The sequence below is a fragment of the Vombatus ursinus genome, unplaced genomic scaffold, assembly GCF_900497805.2.
Source record: "Vombatus ursinus unplaced genomic scaffold, bare-nosed wombat genome assembly UNPS02009573.1, whole genome shotgun sequence".
NCBI lineage: Eukaryota > Metazoa > Chordata > Mammalia > Diprotodontia > Vombatidae > Vombatus > Vombatus ursinus.
The window spans coordinates 19,938,728-19,958,696 of NW_020949351.1; the positions used below are offsets into that span (position 1 = coordinate 19,938,728).

Sequence of the window (19,969 nt, forward strand, 5' to 3'; positions counted from 1 at the left end):
ACACACATATATTCCTGCTAAGTAACTGTGTAAATAATGAGTCAAGTTCTCTGTTTTCTTTTTTTCAACAAGTACCACCAGTCACCTGCTGGAAAGACAGGCCAAAGTTACAAAAGGGACAACAATACGGAGGTAATCTAATGTAGTGGCATCAAGATTGAAGAGCACAGTAAACCAAACATAAGCATCCCTGCAGGCCACAGATTGACATTGAAAACTACATATTAACATTATCTATGTTCTATTGTGTTTTTATTTTGTTAAATATTTCCCAATTAAATTCTAATCTGTTGTAGGCCACATGCAGTCCTCAGTCAGCATGTTTGACCCCTCTGCTTTAGTATATTGGAAAGGGCACCAACCTGAGAGTCAGTAAATAGAACTAGGTGCTGATCATAGCTCTGTTGCTAATTTGTTATATGACCCTTGGGTTCAAAGGATCATAGATGTAGAGCCAGAAGGGGACTCAGAGGGCACCTAGCTCAACCTTGCCCATTTTGCAGATGAGGAATCTGAAGGTTAAGCCACCTGTCCAAGGTCATATGGGTAGTGTCGGAAAAGGGATTTGAACTTGTATCCTCTGATTCGAGAGCCAGTGCTCTTTCCATGTCATTTGTGCTTCTAGGATGGAATTTTCCTTCTTTGTTAAGACAAGGGGATTGTGTGAGAAATGAAAGAGTTAAGTTTCCACATAAGTAGATAAGAAATCAGCACAGACAGGCTAACTTCTTCATCTTGGGGGGGGTGACAACACAATTCTAGACACATAATGTATGTTAAGGGTGGGGCAATATAAGGAAGGGGTTACACTGTAACCCCAGAAGGGTTAGGACCAATCCTCATCCAGAAGGGAGGAGTTAGGCAATTACTAACTATAAAGCTTGCTCTGACTTCTTTACTTTCGCATTTCTCCCCTTCCCCCGAGAATCGAAAGGACGAACTTCAACCTCTTTAATAAAAAGTCTTTGAGACACCAGTCTTCAGAACTGAGTCTGGGGTCATCTTTATAACAATTGGATTTCACTGGTGTCACATTCAAACAGAACTAGACCCTCACAGGCTGCATGACTTCTTCTTGTGCGGTTGTGTCCCACTCTTCATGATCCTTTTAGGTGTTTTCTTGGCCAAGATTCTGGAGTAGTTTGCCATTTCCTTCTCCAGCTTATTTTAGAGATGAGAAAACTGAGGCAAATAGGATTAAGTGACTTGCCCAGGGTCACCTGGCTAGTGTCTGAGGCCTGATTTGAACTCAGGAAGATAACTCTTCCTGATTCCAGGCCAGGCACTCTATCTACTGAACTATCTAGCTGCCTTGCAGTATAACTTAGAAAATCACAAATTAACATTATCTATGTGGTACTGTATTTTTATTTATTTTGTATAATATTTCCCAACTACATTTTAATCTGGTTCTTTAGCACTTGGGAGTTCTATGGCCAGTGAGTTTGATACTTCTGGATTAGGTATGTTTCCTTTCATTCAAATGCTGATTTTTTTTTCACCTGCCCAAGAAGCAGTTATTTACAGAATCCTCTCACTACTTCAGGGTTCAAGCAGGCCACTTCTGATTTCCTACCCAGCATCAGTAGGGCAAATGGAACAAAACACCCTGAATATACCTTTAAAAACCTTTCCACATTTTCCACTGACCAAAGGAACTGTTCAGTCACCCAGTTCCTCATTGAGGGGGGACAAAAAAACGTACCTACTCTACTATCCTGCCATATGCTTTCATGAAACATTTTTTTGAACTCTAGGCATGAATGCTTCTTTTTTAATTGGATAGCACTAGTAGTCAGCAGGGTTTGTTTTAATTATTATTTTAATTTCACGTTGGCAGAAAGACACTGTAACATAGTGCCTTTCCAGGGAAACTTTTACTTTTGGGGGCAGTTGAAAACTTCAGTTTTTGGCTTTCTGCCTCCCAGAACATATGAGGTATATATTAGTATCCCCAGACTGTTCTTCAAGTTCTACTTTACCGCTTGGAGAATTCATGAAAAATTTCATGAGTCTGATATTTCCCCTAGGCGTGCACTTTTAAAATCTAGAGAATAGATTGAAAAAAAAATACAAAAGCCAGTTTTATTTATCCTGCATCAAAGTTTTGATTCCAAGATAGTATCCACTTAAGTACATTTTTGGTCATGTTGATAATATCTCATCATTTATTCAAATCTAGTTAGAAGAACTGCATACCAGTCCTAGAATATATATCTGTTTGCATATTATTTCCTTTGCTTTTAAAATAAACTATCTTGTAAAAAAATTACATGAGTTGATATATGCTTCTTTTCAGCCCATTACCATCTTATGTTCAACAAATTGGATTATTTTGCTCATTTTCCATACATTGTCTATATAAATGCAATAGTTCTCATATTGAATATTGCTTTTAATGATTTGGCGTCATAATGCTAAATGCTTAGCGAAAGGAAAGTAGAATTTAAAGGTTTTTTTTTTTAATGTGGCTATAGACTAAAACAACAATAATCTGAAGATTGTTGTATTCACAAGCTAGAATTTTCCTTCCTCCCAAAGACATTCACATTTGGTCCTGTTCTTTAAGATTTTCTAGTTACTGAGAATCTGAGATTGAGAGAAAAATGAGTATCAAATAAAATCTGCTAATAAACACAGAAAGATAATTTTAAATCATAGATCAATGAGCCTATTTTTATCAACCAAGATAATAAGGTAGAAATGTATAGAATGCTGGTAGATATAGGAGAAATATTTTGAATCTGGGCTACATTTATGAAGCTTCCCTTTGGGAAAGTATCATCATACAAATCTGGTAGTACTTATTTTCCCTTATTGCATTTTATTCTGAAAGTTTCTTGTTACTTATTTCAATTGGTCTTGATCTGTAACTCCAATTAATGGCATTCATCACATAGGTCTATACACTGAATTAGCTTTCAATAAGCTATTATATATATATATATATATATATATATATATATATATATATAATACAGCTATCAATACTATTCACTTTTTCCCTACCATTTAATGGAAACCACCAACCTATCGAATTCATGTTAACTGGTAACTATGTGAAGGGGTTAAAACACTACATAGGTACAGATCCGGTGGCAATTACAAATGTTACTCAAATAAAAGCCAGAACAGGAAGCCCCAAAACAGGTCCCTAAGGCAGGCATCTGTCTTAAATGATATCATTTGTCAAGTTTCCAGCATCTTGTGGTTGTGAACACAAAAAGGAGTTCTGTGTTGTACTCAGGACATTACATACTCATTAGCTAGAATGTTCCTGAAGTACATAATGCAGATTTTTTTTTTAATAAAAAGCAGCTATTTGCCATTATTGCCCTGTGCACAAGATAAATGCTGGATATACTAGCGACCATTTAAAGACCCCCTCCCCCAGTTCTACAGAAATCTTATTCTGATGAAATATGATAAGAAGCATTTTATATCAACTATGTTGTGAAACTTCTTTTTAAAAAATCTTTTCTGTAGAACATGCATTATTTGGTTTTCCTGCTGACATAGACTGAGCTTAATAAGACAGTTGTAATAAAAAGGGCCCAATGACATTTGTTTAGTTGGTATTTTTGCATGTAAAAAAAATGCCTAAGAAGTCGGGTTTCATTTTCAGAAGCAGCAGCCTAATTGTAATTAATCGTTGAAAAGCCTTCATTTCTCCATAGAGCAAGTGTATGAGAGGCAAGCCCCCCCCATGCTGCCCTGCCAATGACCTTAAGACTGACGTGAAGATGAGGCCACACTGAGAATTGAGAAATAATTTATCCACCATGATTGTTCATCCCTAGTTCCTTCCCTAAAACAAAGACTGACAATTGCACTGAATTATGGATGGTACTTTTTGTGATATGTAATACAGTCCAGCAAGGAAGGTGTTTAGACCATCAAACTCATTTCACTTAACATTAGAGATTGGGTTTGAACCATGATTCCAGAAGAGAGAAACTAATGTTGAACTGTGACCTTCAATTTACAGATCATTTTTCAAAAGAAAAAAAGTTTAAACACATTTTTGGTATTATCTGAATGGGTGAAATCTTTCATGCTTGTTTTCAAAGAATAAATGGAAACAGTACGCACTGTAGTTTCCCACTCTTGGTACGTGGAGGTGGGGGTGGGGTAGGGTGGGGCACCACCAGAGTTTCAGTTTATATTTTATTTTAAACCTGGGTGTTTGGTTTTTCCTTCTTCTTCTTACAGAGCTGAATTTAGCACATCCCCTCGAAACATAATAAATTTCTATTCTGTAGCTTAAGGGATCCATCAGTTAAAATGTTAGTCTTTCATCTTTATTACCCGCCCATTAAAATGAAAGAAACCGGGACTCACTTCAGTTTAGAAGAAGCAATTTAGTTGGTAATGTCCTTACTACTCAAGTCTTTACAAAGGGAGAAAGTGCATTATTGCTTATATTCACACATCTATCTGCATAAGAAGCAACTAAACCTTTCAGACACATACTACGTTAAATTTAATAATATTCTTTGATTAGATTATTTTATTACAACATTTTTCCATCACCAGTCATTTCCTGTACACATTTACATTCATAAAACCTGCATTTTCCCCCCTTTGTTTGTGTGTCTAAAAGCAAAGAAAGCAGAGACTCTTTCCGTTTTGCTTCAGCTGTTAGATCTGAAAGGGACAGATTAATAACCAACCTCCACATTGGATGGGGTTTCCTTGTACATTGCACCAGTAACCCTTTGCTATAATGAGCACACAAAGAACCTCACATGAGGCTGCTCCTCTTCTTCATAACTCAAAAGCGTCACAGTGGCAATAGCCTCTAGTGCTATTTGTCTTTAGTGCAGTTGTGACACTTCGGCGTGATCCATAATTTGGCAGCTATTTACCGTGACATTTCCCTTCAGTGCAGCCATAACATTCAGTGAAGCCATTATTTGGTTCCATTTACCATATAAATTGTATTGTTGTGCATGCATGCTAGCAGCTACATTAGGTACCTGAAAATGAGTAAATCTTGTAAAATAGATACTAACAGCCATTCAGCAGGAGAATTTCATTCCTCCTCAGATTGAAGGAAAGAAAATAATATTTTCAAATATAGTTACAAACTTTTCCCTGAGCAACTTTAATTATACTGCATATGATATGACAGTTACACTTGACTACCATACTTTAAAAAAAAAAATTATGATGACTTGGTAGAGATCTACCGTATTCTGGAAAGGCATTCTGAAATTCCAGCACAACAATTAAATTAGAAGCAAGTTCATTAGTGTGTTGAAGGTAAAGGCAAGTCCATGAGCTCCAGACATATATGATTTAGAAGAGAAGTACATAACCAGCTTCTGATCACATCCACTGTTACTTGCCATAAGAGGTAGGTGGCTGCAGTAAAGTGCTGGTGGTGAGTGGAAGGATCTATCCCTTCTTACTAATATCAAAAAATGGCATTTTGGGCTACCAGAACAGACAGGACCAGTTACTGATCACAGCTTCATGTGTTTGTCTTATTGGCAATATTATGATTTAATCCCCCTGCCAACATGTGGTAAATTATGCTCTTAAACAAATTATCTTTGATCATTTAAGTCCCTATTATACACACAACTCTTTAATATACTTTTATGCCCAACAAAAAAAAAATCCACTGCTATTGACTGTTTTTTTATCTACATTATTTTTCCCCTTGTGTTTTCTGTATCCTGTCATCATTTAAATGCTTGCTGTACACACACCACGTTTTCTTCTGGTGAATACAAAATCTTATGATCCTTTTATTTTTCTTGTAATTCTACAGAATATGTCCCTTATAATGAATTTTCAAAGCTATTTTCTAAAAGTGAAATTTCCCCTTCCAAACACCTTCAGGTTAAGTGTAGAAAATAATACTATGCTATACTTCAGAAGGACACTTGTGGTTACATGTATTCATTAGTAAGATAATCAGTTTCCTTTTCCTTGAGAATCTCCAAATTTATATCTGAATCATTTTTTTTATTTATCAATTTCTACAATGTTAAAAACTTTTTTTCTCTTTCTCCAGTATTAGTGACTCTCAAGGGCAGAGTGGTTTTTGCCTACAACTGCCCCTATGTATAGAGCATTCCATGAATGTTAAATGGCACCTAAGGAAAATAAAAGGAAAAAATAATCTAATGTTTTCAAAATTGTTTTTAAAATCTCAGCAAGTTGAAGAAACACTGATTAGAGGAGACTGTGCATCAGGAATCAATAGATTCCCAGAACAAATGAAGAATCTGGTATGAAACTGGTCAAGATTGTAAGTATGAAAGCTAAGCAATCAATGCAGGCACTTAATATTCTCAGCCACTGACATGACACGTTTTATTCGAACTCCTTTAAGTGAGAAAAAGAGAGAAACCTGTTCATTAACACCTTATTGCTTTTTAAAAAAATATTCTATCCATTACCAACTAAAATGAATTGTGTTTAGTAATTCTGGGGCATAAAGTGCCCATTTTCTTTCTCTTTTGATTTATATCATTGTTTTGTTTTTACAGCTTACTGTTGACAGAGTGAGGTAATTCAACTACAATTTTTCCAGTGTTTTTTCCCATGTACATGTAATCTACAGCACGGAATACAGACTCCAAGCCAGTAAACTTGCCCTCTGGAGACAAGTCTCCAAGGTCCACCTCACAAACCAGTTCTTGACTTTCATACATCTTGAGCAAGTGGTCCATGGCCTTTTGGTATTCAGAAAAGTAATGGTTCAAGAAGAAACCTTTGACACTGGCGGATTTCTTCAGTAGTTTACTTGGCAAAGTCCCTGCTTTAATGGGCGAAAGGCCGGTAGGAGTTTGGTAGCCAGAGATAAACCCAATAATTATCAAGCGCCCTTTGATAGCTAAGGCGTTGACAGCCAAGTCAAACATCTCTCCACCAACAGATTCGTATACTACATCCACACCTTCTGGGTACTCCCTTTTAAGGACAGCACCAACATTCTCACTCTTATAGTTGATGGGAAGGTCACAGCCAATAGATTTCAAAAAAACAGACTTTTCAGTAGAGGAGCAGGTTCCAATTACATGGCATTTTGCCTTCTTTGCAAGCTGCACGGCAAACTGTCCAGTCCCCCCAGCTGCGGCTGTCACCAAAACTTTCTTCCCTTCGGACAATTCTCCAAGCTCCTTTAGACTGATGTATGCGGTAGTGCCACTTATAAGCAAGGTAAGGTACTCAGGTTTCACAGAGGGTACTGGAATTGCAATTTTGGCGGGCACAACTGTATATTCAGCAAAAGAACCAGGTGTCACGTATGCCACAGCTTGGCCAATTGTGTATTTGGCACTAGCAGTAAGGCCTAAGGCTACTACCTCACCGATACCTTCAAAACCTGCATCAAATGGGACTTTAACTGAAGTGTTATAGCGGCCAGCTGAGAAGTTTATGTCAGATGCATTAACACCAACAAATCTAGAAGAAAACAAAAATAGGTTAAGATATTTTCTTTGTTAAGAATTTTAGATGTCATATCATGTGGATAAATTTTTCTGATTAAAGCTATTAAGGAAGGGGTAACCACAATATACATTCAGATAGATTTTTGGAAAAAAACCCAAAACATACAACTCCCCCCCCCAACAACTCAGTCCTCCTGTTAAAACTGAAAAGGAAATTAAACACACATTAGTACAACGGTGATTTTCAATAAAGCTTTTGGCATACTTTATAGTTTTATCAGCCTAGAAATTGTTCCACATAATTTTTAAAACTCAAGAAGTTATTTTTCCCCAGCATGCCAATTTTTTAAAAAAGAAAGGAAGAAAAAAGAAAAAAAAAACAAGCCTCTAAGTCCTCCTAAGCCTTATACTACCTAGAAATTTCATATGTGGGTATGGGTGGGAAATTAATAGACCTCTTACCAAAGACATAAAGGCAACACTATGGGATAAAACATATATAAGGAAGTAGACTTGTATTGATTTTGGCAACAAATTAATACTTCAGATAATATTAATGACAATGATATTATTCAGGATTGATGTGTTGTACAAGGTCATTGGCTGCAGCATGTTACTGTGGAGAAGCTTTAAAAAATGTTGGGAGTGGTTACAGCAAATTTTTCTTTTTGATTTCTTGAATTCCAGGGTAAAAAATAAGCAATTTGATTAATTAAATCAAAATAGTTTCCTAAGCATTTGGAATGTTGAATACTCAGTGTTTTTTTTAGTATTTTTCGGACGAAAGGGAATGTTAATTCTCTGTGTGTGTGTGTATATATATATATATTCTTTTCCCCCCAATGACAGTCATAGATATAACATGATTAATACCAGATGATTACTTTCATTTTGGTATCAGAACATAATTTAATTGGAGGGGTTTTATTTTTATAAGAATTTTTCATCTTAGTAGAGCTCATAATAAAAATATCTTGATACATAAGAAAAAAAGAATTAGATAACCAGAATTAGAAAATGTCAGGAGACAGCTCAGACATGTTACTGAAAAGTCTTAAAAAATACTATTTCCACTTCGAGTAAAATGAAAAGATTACAGTATCTGGTGGCATGCAGAAATCTCTAAGTATGTCATTTCCAAATGATTCATTTCTAATTGTCACAGTAAGCTAAACTGTCCAGGGCAAGGGGGACAAGTAATATCCAAATACAGTCAATAAACCTTGTGCTTAAAAATGCTGTGTATTTCTATATTGTACATATATAGATATAAACACTGACATTCACTTACATAATAATGAGATCTCAGAAAATTATTTCTGTTTCTGTTAGGTTGATTTTGGAAGTCAGCAGAATCCACATAGGTCTTATTAACCTGCTACTGCATTTCCTACATCTATCTAACGCAGAAGAATGGAAAGAAGTTAAAATGCCGATTTTTCCCTTTTCTAATTTGGCCCAAGATAACTACATTGTATTTTTAGAAAAGAAAAACATCTGCCATCTTACCCTTAAATTTACACAAGTTCCCAAGGTCCACTCCTACCTACTCTACTCTCAACCCCACTCCATCTCAAAAAAAAAAAAAAAGAAAAAGAAAAAAAAAGACAAGCTTCTAGAAAAGACCATGGTCCTTCAGGACATCGCAGAGAGACCTGATGAAGGCCAAGTTGAAGGTTTATTGGTATCACTGCTTTAGATTGCAAAGCAGCTTCAAGGAAGGGCTTATAGCAAAAGAGTAAGAGGAATGAATTTTGGGTGGGTTTTTTTTTTTTTGGGTGGGAAGGAGAGGGTTACTACCATTGTACCTACTGTTTCCTCCTGTTTGCCTAGTTTCTCAAAATTAACCCTTCCTAAGCCAATACTAGTTCAACACCCTAAAACCTTGTTCTAGTGCTGGCCTATTTAATACTTTCCTTTATTTCTTCAAAGCCCTAAACTAGGTGGTAGTGATTTTGATGTGAGATTCCTCCCAGGGGACAGGCAGCCTTTGGGTGAGGAAGAGAAGAAAAACAAAACAAAATTTCTATTTTCCCCACCTTTTCTCTATAACAGTTCTCCCCCCCTCCCATTTCTACTTAGAGATGAAGGTAAAAGGAGAGGGCAGAAATGAAAATGATGCAATGAAGACTCATAAAAGTAAGCCAACGACTTGGAGCTCAAGATAAGAAGGGCAAAATGGAGGCTAAAACATGTGGCTAAAGTATCTGAAAATCTGTTTGTTAGAGCCTAGCAGTTGAGGGGGTATGGCCTATGATTTTTTCGGTTTTAGCTGAAAAAAGAAAAATAAAGCAACACCCAAAACATTTATAATATTAGCATCAATATCAGGACAGTAACAATAACAAAGACAGGATGAGGTGCCAGATTTTTTTTTTTTTAATTTTACTTCCACACTAACCGTGGTGGGCACTACCCTCACTCTCCCTATCTATGGAGGGCTGCCACTGCTGAAGCTTGATCCCTAGGTAGTCCCAAGAAGGGGATGAGATGGTAAAGATAGAGATTTCAGTAGCAGAAAGAGGGCATGAGAAGATCCTCATTTTTGTTATACATCTTATTACCTTCTATCTCAAGTGACTTGTCAACCCTTTTTCCTATTACCACCCCCCCCCCCAGTAAAACTACCACAAGCTTTTAAAACAAAGAATAAAATACTTAAAAGTCTGAGCTCGGGTCTAATGAGGAAGGTGTCATGCTGGGCTGGGGTTCCATGAAAAAGGAGAAGGGGATGGGCAGGCAGTTAAGGATGCTAATGTTAGGCAGAGAGTGAGGTGAGAACCCTTCAGATTACAGATATTTCAACTCAATTCAACTCTCTAGCCCCTCCAACCTTCTCCCTCCCCGTGACCACTTCCAGCAATGATTCCATCAAGAGCCATGTCTTGCATCTTTTCTGTTCCTTAGCTGAGGGAGAAGCATGATAAAGAGAGGGAAGGAGTGGGGGGACGCAAAGAAACGGAGAGCACGTGCTGGGGGTGATGTTGAGGCAAGAAGCAGTTCAGGCAGTCCAAGCTTTTTTTTTTTTTTTTTTTTTTTAAGCCGGGTCTGCAAAACCACATGAGACTGGCAGCTCGTAAGTTTTCAGTGAAACCCAAAAGGAGAATGGGGTGAAAGGAGTGCGCAGGAAGGCACGGTGCACTCACTGTACACTCTCTGCCAGGCTTTTGACTTTAATTTTCGGTTTTGCGGCTCTTTCTTCCCGCCCTCCTCCCCCACCACACTCCAGTAAAGCTGCTTCCTCCGTGTGAAAAGATTCTTTGGGCCAGTGGGCTACCAACCCTCTTATTATCCAATCCCCATATTTTCCAATCCTCCTAGAAGTCCACCCCAGACATCCTCCAGTGAGGGTTCACCCTCCCCTCTTAGGTTTTCCCCTCCCCACGTTTAGATGATCAAATGCAGCAGCTTAAGGGAAGCATATTGTCCACGGAGAGCCCTCCCTTCCTTACCTTGCCTTTTGAGGGTAGCTGAGAGGGGTTTTGTTAGCCCACCAGCCACCTTCATTTAAAAAGTAGAAACAAGTTCAAGAGCATCAAGAAAGCGATGAAGAGATTGGGAGTAGGGGAATCGGGTATTGGTAAAGATAGAAAGCAAGAAAACTGAGGTAAAGAAATTCTACAAGGGGGTTGCAATAGTTTGCTAACAGCTCTATTTCCACGACTCCTTCCCAAATTAAAATGTGTTCATTTTAATGCGAGTCTAGCAATTTGATTGAATCGGCTTTTTTAAAAATTGAAATTTACAAGCATTAGAAAAAAGCAGGTGTGTGTGTGTGTGTGTGTGTGTACGTATGTGTGTGTGCTGGCTTTCCCCAAATAATTATACACTCTTCTTGAGTCACTCAGTTTATTTATACTAAAAAGTGTTGAACCCTTTGGTCTTGTTTACTGTGAAAATAGGGTGATCTGGCAGAGGGGAGGGGAAAAACTACTCTATTAAAAAAAAAATCCAAGACAGAAATCCGGAGCAAAAGACCTAAACACAGAAGGCAAAATAAAGTCATCCATAGAACATTTAAAAAATTACAGCCAGAACATATTTTCCTTACTGTGATCAACAAATCATGCATCAAAACTAAATCTCAACACCTTCTTTGATATTTTAACAAATTCTCTGATCAATTATGTGAAACCTCAGCAAAGAAATCGTTTAAAAATATTTTTGAAACGAAACAAACTGTTTTTTACAAAAAGCTCAAGGACAGCATATAACAAACTGTGGGTGGTGGTTTTTTTTTTTTAAGCATTGACACAGAAAAGGGCAGCAAGTGGCAGTTGTCCTCCACAATATAACAAGAGAAAGTGAAAATTGGAAAATGACTTTTATGGCATAAATATATACCTTTAGGACTTTATGTCCTCCTCTCATTCTCTTGAAATGACAAAGTTTACTGTTCTAAATCGATTTCTAATTTAAAAGCATTTCTCTTTGAATAAAGATTTTAGCTGTTTTTCAGTTCTGATGAAATAAGATGGGTAAACGGCTCACTTCCAAAAAAAGTTGGAGAAAAAAGGAAAAAAAAAAGCAAAACATTATCTTGTGTATTTATAAAAAGTGGAGAGGGGCTTATGTGTAAAATCATCAATTCCAAAGCATATTTTATAATAAAAATGAGGGCTGTTTGCATAAAATTTCAATCCAATTAACATTGTTCAGGAGGTGGATCACAATTAAAATGAACAAAATGCCAATAAATTATTAAAACTACATTTTATTTTAAAAATCCTATAGGATGCCATCTCCACTGAAATTGTCTTGCCAAGATTAAATTAACTGAGGGATTTTTCCTACTCTTTGGGGAGGGAGCAGGTTTTCCAAAGGGTCAGCGACAGTGAAGAAGAGAGGGGAATGTGTGTGGGCGGAGAGAGGGACGAATTGGCCCCTTTCTCTTCCTGTGGCAGATCCGGAGGAAAAAGTCTGTTGTAACAATTTTATTTTTTTAAACAAATATTTATATTAGTAAGATACTCTGTATTTGAGAGAAAATTTAAAAGGCATTTAATCCAAGCTGGTGACCTTCAAACTTGTGATTTACATTCCGATAAACCGGTATCTGGGATACTAAGTTACTTATATCTTAGGAACAATCCTATGTAACCCTCATTCGGCAGAGCTGTCCCCTCAATCTACTTGGCAGGCAACATCAGGCAATGCTTGAGAAGCCCCCAGGGGAAGAGGGAGACAGGAGAGGGGAGGGGTCTGACAAGGAAAAAATATACAAGTAACTTGCTAAAATTCATAGGTAAAAGGGTGATGATGGAGGGGCTGGGGTGGTTGGTGAATGCAAAACTGCAGCTTCTCCCATCTGAGAGAGACACAGCCCTTAGTAGTCTCTATGTCTAACTTCTCACCGTCTCTCCTCACTTTCATCCCCCTATCCCATTCAAAAGATGAGACTATATCTAGCCTTTGGGTAGGTGTTAATGGTACTTGGCGTTTTCAGACATTACTGTTCTCTCTCTCTACAGGACAGGCAACGAGTCAGCGTGAAGCCTCAATACATCGGGTTGAAGTTTTACAGGACAATTTAGTTTCCACTCTAAGCCTGGTTCTCATCTCTGCTTTGCTCCCATTTATAAATATATATATGCATCTGTGTGTGTGTGTATACTATGTATATAGTATCTTCTAAATTCAAGCACAAAACCACTTTTCTTAAACTTGGGGAAAATGGGTTCTCTTTAAGATCTAAAGTCTGGACATTTCATTACAAAATGAAATAAACTCATTCACTATAACTCCATTTCCAAAGTTGCAAACTTGAAAATTAATGAGAAATCTCTCCAACAACCAGACACCAGAATAAGTCCCTCACCCAACCCAAACCATTAGCCTCCACCCCTCCGGATTCTGAATCGACCGCAGCATTCCCAACGGGATTTCCATAAGTTGTACCGCTCTCTAGTCTCTAACCGTGTATCTATCCCTCTCTGACTTCTTAAATCATCCAGAACTGTTTTAAAGTCTGATACTATTGATAAAATGGAGAGATAAAAAGTCACATTAGGCACTTTAGGTAAAAGCACATTGTGTCCTCAAAATCTTAGGTGCGTATGAACCAACTTCGAGGTCGGGCTTACAGTATTTGTAACAGAGTAGTTACAGCACATTGAAATCTCCGTTTAACCCTCTCATCCCCTATAAGCCTACTTCATTAAAAACACGCAATCCCCTTAACAATTCAAAGTGCATTTCACAGACATGGAGATGTTTTATGAGCACTATATTTTCTTAAAAGTAGTACAGCTGGATAATTTGGGGATGATATAGTAGGAAGAAGCCTCCTTGTAGCTGCACAGCTTATAGGAATGAGTACCAGAGTAATGACAGTGATCGAGACCGCCGCCATGAGTGACAGGGAAAGGATGGCATTGACAGACTGTTTGGGAGTCCTCTCCTGTTGATTCACTACTTGCTAAAGGTTAGTGAGGTGGAGAAAACATCGAGGAGGGTGAGAATGGAGGGCACAGGGTTACAAAAGGTAGACACACCAAGTGGGTAACAGAGACTTTCCAAAGGATATGTAGACAACTGTAAAGCACGTGCTCACAACAAATGCAGTTATGCCCAGTGTATTCAGAAAGGGAAAAAAAACATCCCACAAAAACCCAGAACTTGACCGTACATACTTCGGGTGATAAAGACACAACAGAATCGGGGGTGGATGCATCAGAACCAGTAAGCAAAATGCATGGATTTTACACGACACAGGATTGAGATAATAACCGAACAACACTGATAAAAAGCACACAGCATAGGCAGATGTACATTAACACACTCAAGACACAGACACCACAGCAATGCTGCCACAAACCTGGAAGGGACAAGGAAAAGACATCCTGCTTTCTCAGCCTCTTCCTGTATACTTTACATAAAATCGTTGGTTTATATCCGTGTAGCTCCTTCTCATTCCTAAAGATTATAAGTCAAATAATGGAGTGTGTATACATGTGTGAGTGTGTGTGTGTATGTGTGTGTGGTGGGACGGGAGGGAAGCTTCCCCTTCTGGGTCGCGTTTGTTTTATTTTGGGGGTGGAGAGAGGAGGGGTAAGTAAGACGGTGGGGGAGGGGAGGGGAATCCCAAATTAAAACAGCCCCGAAAGTATCAGGACGTTCTGGCAGCAGATATTCACAACAACAACAATAAAATTAAATTAACATTCGCCAGATGGCGGCTGGTACAACTTTATAGGATCATAGTAAGTCGGACTGTAAGAGTGAGACACTAAGAGGCAGAGAGATGAGAGTGAAAGGGGGGGGAGGGAAGAGACAGAGACAGAGGGAGGAAGTGAGAGACTTTTTTTTTCTTTTCTCTCTCACTCTTTTTAAAGAGATTGGGAAATTAAGAAAAGGAAGGGAAAAACACAAAGCAGGGCCATAAAGCATTTTAATAAAGACGAGAACTCGGGAGTAAACCAGGGTAGGCGACACAAATGGGAGAAGGCGAGGTTTTAGTAGGGTATGGGTGAGAAACCTGGGGAAGGACCCCAGTTCTAGCTCACCTGTTTCTGACGAGGAGGTCTCCGTCCCCTGGGAGGGGCACCGGGGAATCCCGAAGAAGGGTAATTGCTTCTCGGAAGTTTGGGCTCAGCTGGGTCACCACCAGCTTCTGCATGAACTTGGCGATGGAGGAGCCCTGGAAATCCAGAAAGTGGCGTGCGTAGGACATGTCCACGATAGGCCGGGCGGTGGCAGGGGCGGTTGGCAGCCAGGGATCGGCGTGGCAAATCTGCCGGCGGGGTGGCGGCGGCTGCTGCAACAGCGGTGCGGAGCCCCAGCACCTCGGCCACAGAGAAACCCGGCTCCTTACAATTGCAGCAGCAGCAGGAGCAGCAAGAGCAGGAGCAGGAGCCGCAGCCGCAGCCGCAGCCGCAGCCGCCCTCATCGCCCCCCTGCCCGCGACCTCCTGTCTTTCCTTCTCACCTATGCAACCTTTGCCCAAGTCCCCTCCCCCTCTCCTACACACACACTCACTCACATTCACTCTCCAAGCCCGGATCTTGCACAACACAGAAGAAGGTGTTTTCTTTCTTTTTTTTCTTCCCCTAAGCAGAGGCAGGTCTGCCCCTCCTCCACAACCCTTCGCTCTCCTCCCCCACTTCGACTCAAACCCCCTCCCCTTCTTCCTATTCCACACCCTACCCCCCTCCCTCCCCAAACTCCTCCAGAGAGAGAAAGGGGTCCACGATCTCTCTTCCCCTTTGCCTTACGAGATTTGTGTATGTAAATACAGACTGCGCAATGAAGCCGCCCCGCAGCCTGTTGGCGTCCTTCTTGTGCAAAGCCCGGCTACACAACTCAGAAACAACAGACGCCCCCACGCCCCCTCCTCGGATGATCTTCCGTACAGCCTCGAACTTGAAATGAACAAGTTCAGCTCGCTTGCCCCGGCCCCGGCTAAAGAAAAAGAAAAGGAATAAAGAAAAAAAATAGCCAAAATAATCCCCCTTCCCCCCCCAAAAAATCTCAGGTCTTGCAAAACCTCTCTTTGGTTGCTGCTGTGCCTGTGTGCGTACACACTCGTTTGTGAGAACCTAAAATCCCAGCCACACCACGACACACAATCACCCTACACTACACATATCCCTATGAGCCCAGACGATCGGAACGGTGCAGCCAAGGGGGCTCTGCTATTGCTCAGTTTACGGGAGAAAAAATGTGCCCCCCCCTCCCCTATTCCTGCAACTCCGATCCGCCCCCCCCATCCACTTCTCCTTTAATGTTTCTGGTTTGTTTTGTTTTGAAATCTGCACGCCAAGGGATTCTCTCTTCCCACCCTTCCAAGAAATGCGCCGGATATTCCCACTCCTCTGGACTGTCTCGGTATTAAAAAAAAAAAAAAGATTAAAAAAAAGACGGATTGCACTGCTCTGAAAAGAAAAAGAGAGAAAACAAAATGTTATAAGATCAATAAACCTAGAGTGGAGAAGTTGCAGCTAATCTAATGTTGTTATTAGGAGCTGCAGAAATGCTGGGGCTGCTGTCACAGGCGCCTCCCCTTCCCGTGCGAAATGTTCACTTCCTTGCAAGGTGGTACGAATCAACCCAGAGCCACTTAGCAACCACCAGCAGAGCGGTGATCTTGGGAAGAGGGAAAGCATCATAGTTTAGGCAACGGTTGCCGCCCTGTTCACTATGTCCTTAACTTCTTTCCAAAAAGAAAAGAAGGTCCCTGCTGAATGTTATGGTAATGATTATTATTTTGGGGTGGAGGGTACATCATCTATCTCTCCTTGCACTTCCTCCTCCCAACTTCTACTAGGTTTTACAGCCTTCTTGTCTACCGAATTCCATTCCCACCCTTGCACATGTCCCATGAAAGTATCTTTAACTGTTACTGTATTTATTTTGGCCTAGATTTCTCGTTGTAGCTTCTGCACGATTTGCCACTGGGAGAAAAAGCACGTGTTGGAAGCTAGTGGGCCAAACTCCCAGAGCACATAAACATGTTGAACTTCTAGATGGTGATGCTGAGGGAGTTAATTGAATTGGAGATATTGCAATGATGTATGAAGAGTTCATTTTATAACTCAGCTAGAATGATCTCCAGTACTATAGTGTCAATTCACTTCTTAATTGCATGCTATTGACCAAAAAATCAATTCACTTTTCATAGAGGAGCCAAATTAAGTATTTTCAACAGTCTTCTATGATGAACTGGGTCTATGATTTAAAATTTTGCATATTTAAAATAACCAGAAAAATATCCATTTTTTTTTTGCGGTGTAGGAAATAGAATGTATCAACATGCCCCCAACTCCCCAAACAAAACCCCAAAACACCCCACCCCCAATCCCTCAAAGCTAAGCAGTCATAACAAATGTTAAAGGGGGCTACAATCTCAAATATGGGAGTCCGTGGGTGTGTGTGAAAAGACGACCAAAGAAGCTGTAACATGCCTTTTAAACCAGTAGAAAGTAGATCTCTGCCTAAGTTGGCTTGGAATACATAGGTCTTACACAGAATATTAGCAAGTGGATTATAATGACAAAACCCCCAAATGCCTGTCTCACATGTGAAATCTTTTATATTATACTGTATTAAGATTTCTTTTTCTGTCATATTGTTTAGCCCTAGGAAAAAAAAAGAAAACAAAGCAATTAAAAAGATTGACAGGTATGGTTTGTGTGAGACCTATTTGTAATTGTCAGGGTGACGTTGGCAAGAGGAGGAGGAGTAAAAACTGAAGCAGGAAAAGCAGCTCGATGTGTCTGTCTATCAGTTGAGACTGTCTGAAAGCTCTGGGATCAGAATGTGTGTTATATTTCACTGAAAAGAGAAGAGAGGGAGAGTGGATCTCTTTCTCTCCCAGGAGTTTAAAGGGGGGGGAAAACAGTTCATGTTCATCTCTCCCACCTAGTGAATGTCTTCTCTTCGCCCCCTCCCCCCCTTTTGCACACATTTTCCCGGTTGGTGGTTTTTTTGTGTGTTTTTTTTGAAAGGGGGGGTGTGCTTTTTGTGTTATGTGTGGGGTTTTTTTTTTTCTGTTGAAGATCAAGATCGACCAAAAAACATGATAAAAATATGTTTTCATTATGTTTAGTATTCGAAGAAGCTGCGATCTTGGAGGAAAAAAAAAACGGGGGGAGGGTGGCACAGCGAGGCAGAAAGTAGTGTTCCGGTGGTGGTGACACTGTTTGATCTGTGACTGTTTGGAAGGTGGAGCAGTGCCTGACATTTCCCATCCGGTGTATGTATGTATGTATGTATGGGGGCTTTACTCGTTATTATTTGCTTTCTTGCTCTTAGACTAAGTGCTGGGAGGAAAAGGAGAGACTGGATCGACCTCAGTGTTGCACGATGAAAAAGCTATTATCCGCGCAATAAAAAACACAAATCCACGACCCCTCAACCTAGAGAGGGGGAGAAAAAGAGGGGGAGAGGGAGAGAAAGTTGCGCTTTGAGACTCTTTGATCTTGGAGAAAGGCTTCAGGGGGGAGTGCCTGAAATTACCATCTCGTCGCTGCTGTTTTCTCAAGCTCTCCCAAGAAGAAGTGATTAAGGCAGGAGACGAAGAAAAAGAAGGAAAAAGGATGGATCTATGCTGCAATTCGAACTGATTTGTGCGCGCTGCTTTTTTTTAAAATTACTATTACTGTTGTTGTTGTTGTTGCTGCTGATGATGATTGTTCCTGTCTGAAAATTATCTCCAACTGCACCTTTCTCTTGCCCGGCGGCGAGAGACACAAGACGAAGGCTGCTTCTGGAATTTTTTAAAAATATAAATAGGAACTTATGAAGACGGCGAGAAGAAACCTCTGTAAATGAAAACATTTCCTAAGCAAGTTTTTGGAGTGGTGGCGGCGGCGGAAACAGGCAGCAGCGTGCGGTGTGCCTCCCCCCCACCCCACCTCCACGGCCCCCCTCCGCACCCCGCTCGGTACCGCAGGGAGCTGACCGGGGGGGAGACACCAGCCAAACAGAAGAAAATACCACCCAGCCAAACCACCAAACTTTTGTTTTCCCCCCCTCCTCTTCCTCCTCCTCCTCCTCCTCCTCCTCCTCCACCTCCTCCTCCTCCTCCTGCTCCTGCTGCTGCTGCTGAGCACAACTAGGAGTTGCATTCCCCCCCACCCTCTTCTTTTCAGCTTTATATTCCTCTCCCCTCTCCCCCCTCCCCCCACGTTTTCCTCCCTATGTGTATGTGTTTTGTTTCTTCTGCATGAAAAGAGTGGGATTGGAGACGTCCTGCGGAAACTCTCCAGCGGCAGCGGCGGCGGCGGCGGCGGCGGCGTTGGTGGCAGCCTCAACAGCATGCCGAGGAGAAAGCAGCAAGCACCCCGGCGCTCGGCAGGTAACACCCCTCCTTCTCCCCCCTCCTCCCCCTCCGGTTCCCCTCTCCTTCCCCCCTCTCTCCCTCGCACACTTTACCGCACTCTCTCTCATTGCATCCAAGCAGCCACCAACTCCAGCCAGCACCATAGGGAGCAGCAAGGGCAAAGGAGGGGAGGGGTTAAATAAACCCAGCGCTTCTTCTCCTTCTCCTTCTTCCTTCTCTTCTTTAGTGATAGGTATGGGGCCACCTTGGTTTTGGAGGTTTTTTTTTTTTGGTGGGGGGACTAAAGGGGAAGTTTTGGTGGTGTATGTTGGTGGTGGGAAAGGAAACAGTCAGGTTTATCATGCATTTTTCGGGTTCGAGGTGGCTAGGTACTTTATTTCACTTTGTTGTGTGTTTGTTGTTGTGTGTGGTGTGGGTGGTGGGTGGTTTTGGTGGCCACTTCTTTTATGGACGAGGCAGGCAGGGTAGCGCAGTTGGTGAGGTGTGTCATTCAGGGGCTGTCGGCTCTCCATCCCCTTGGCTTTTGCCAACACGTTTTTGGGCTGGGAAAACTTCCTTTTGCTTCATTTCGGGGAAGAGTTCCTGGGAGAGGGGTCTGTTTCATTTCTGTGTAGACAGAGATAAGGACTGAGAAATGTGTATGGTCTACACACATGCATAGGTCTCTGGGTCGAGTTAAAGTCAGTCTGGCTCCGCAGGAGAAATGAAGTGTTTATTAATAAACAGGGAGTGTGCTTAAGAGTGGCATAATGTTGTGACACTGAACCTGACTCCTGGA

The 19,969-nt window shown here is 40.7% G+C and overlaps 2 protein-coding genes across 2 annotated transcripts in view; one reads left to right on the top strand and one right to left on the bottom strand.

Moving 5' to 3' along the window:
* Positions 1 to 4,341: 4,341 nt before the first annotated feature.
* On the bottom strand, positions 4,342 to 19,302 carry ZADH2 (zinc binding alcohol dehydrogenase domain containing 2). The gene is made up of 4 exons (XM_027852327.1): positions 19,277 to 19,302; positions 15,623 to 15,809; positions 14,915 to 15,193; positions 4,342 to 7,422 (listed from the first exon to the last, which is right to left on the bottom strand). Exons 1-4 carry the CDS (start codon positions 19,296 to 19,298, stop codon positions 6,498 to 6,500), a joined length of 1,413 nt encoding a protein of 470 aa, XP_027708128.1. The 5' UTR covers positions 19,299 to 19,302; the 3' UTR covers positions 4,342 to 6,497.
* The window catches only part of TSHZ1 (teashirt zinc finger homeobox 1), a 93,810-nt gene continuing 92,972 nt past the window's right edge, over positions 19,132 to 19,969 (top strand). Inside the window, exon 1 of the mRNA XM_027852325.1 lies at positions 19,132 to 19,206. Within this exon, the coding sequence (XP_027708126.1) occupies positions 19,167 to 19,206 (40 nt within the window). The 5' untranslated portion in view covers positions 19,132 to 19,166. The remainder of the gene's footprint in view (positions 19,207 to 19,969) is intronic.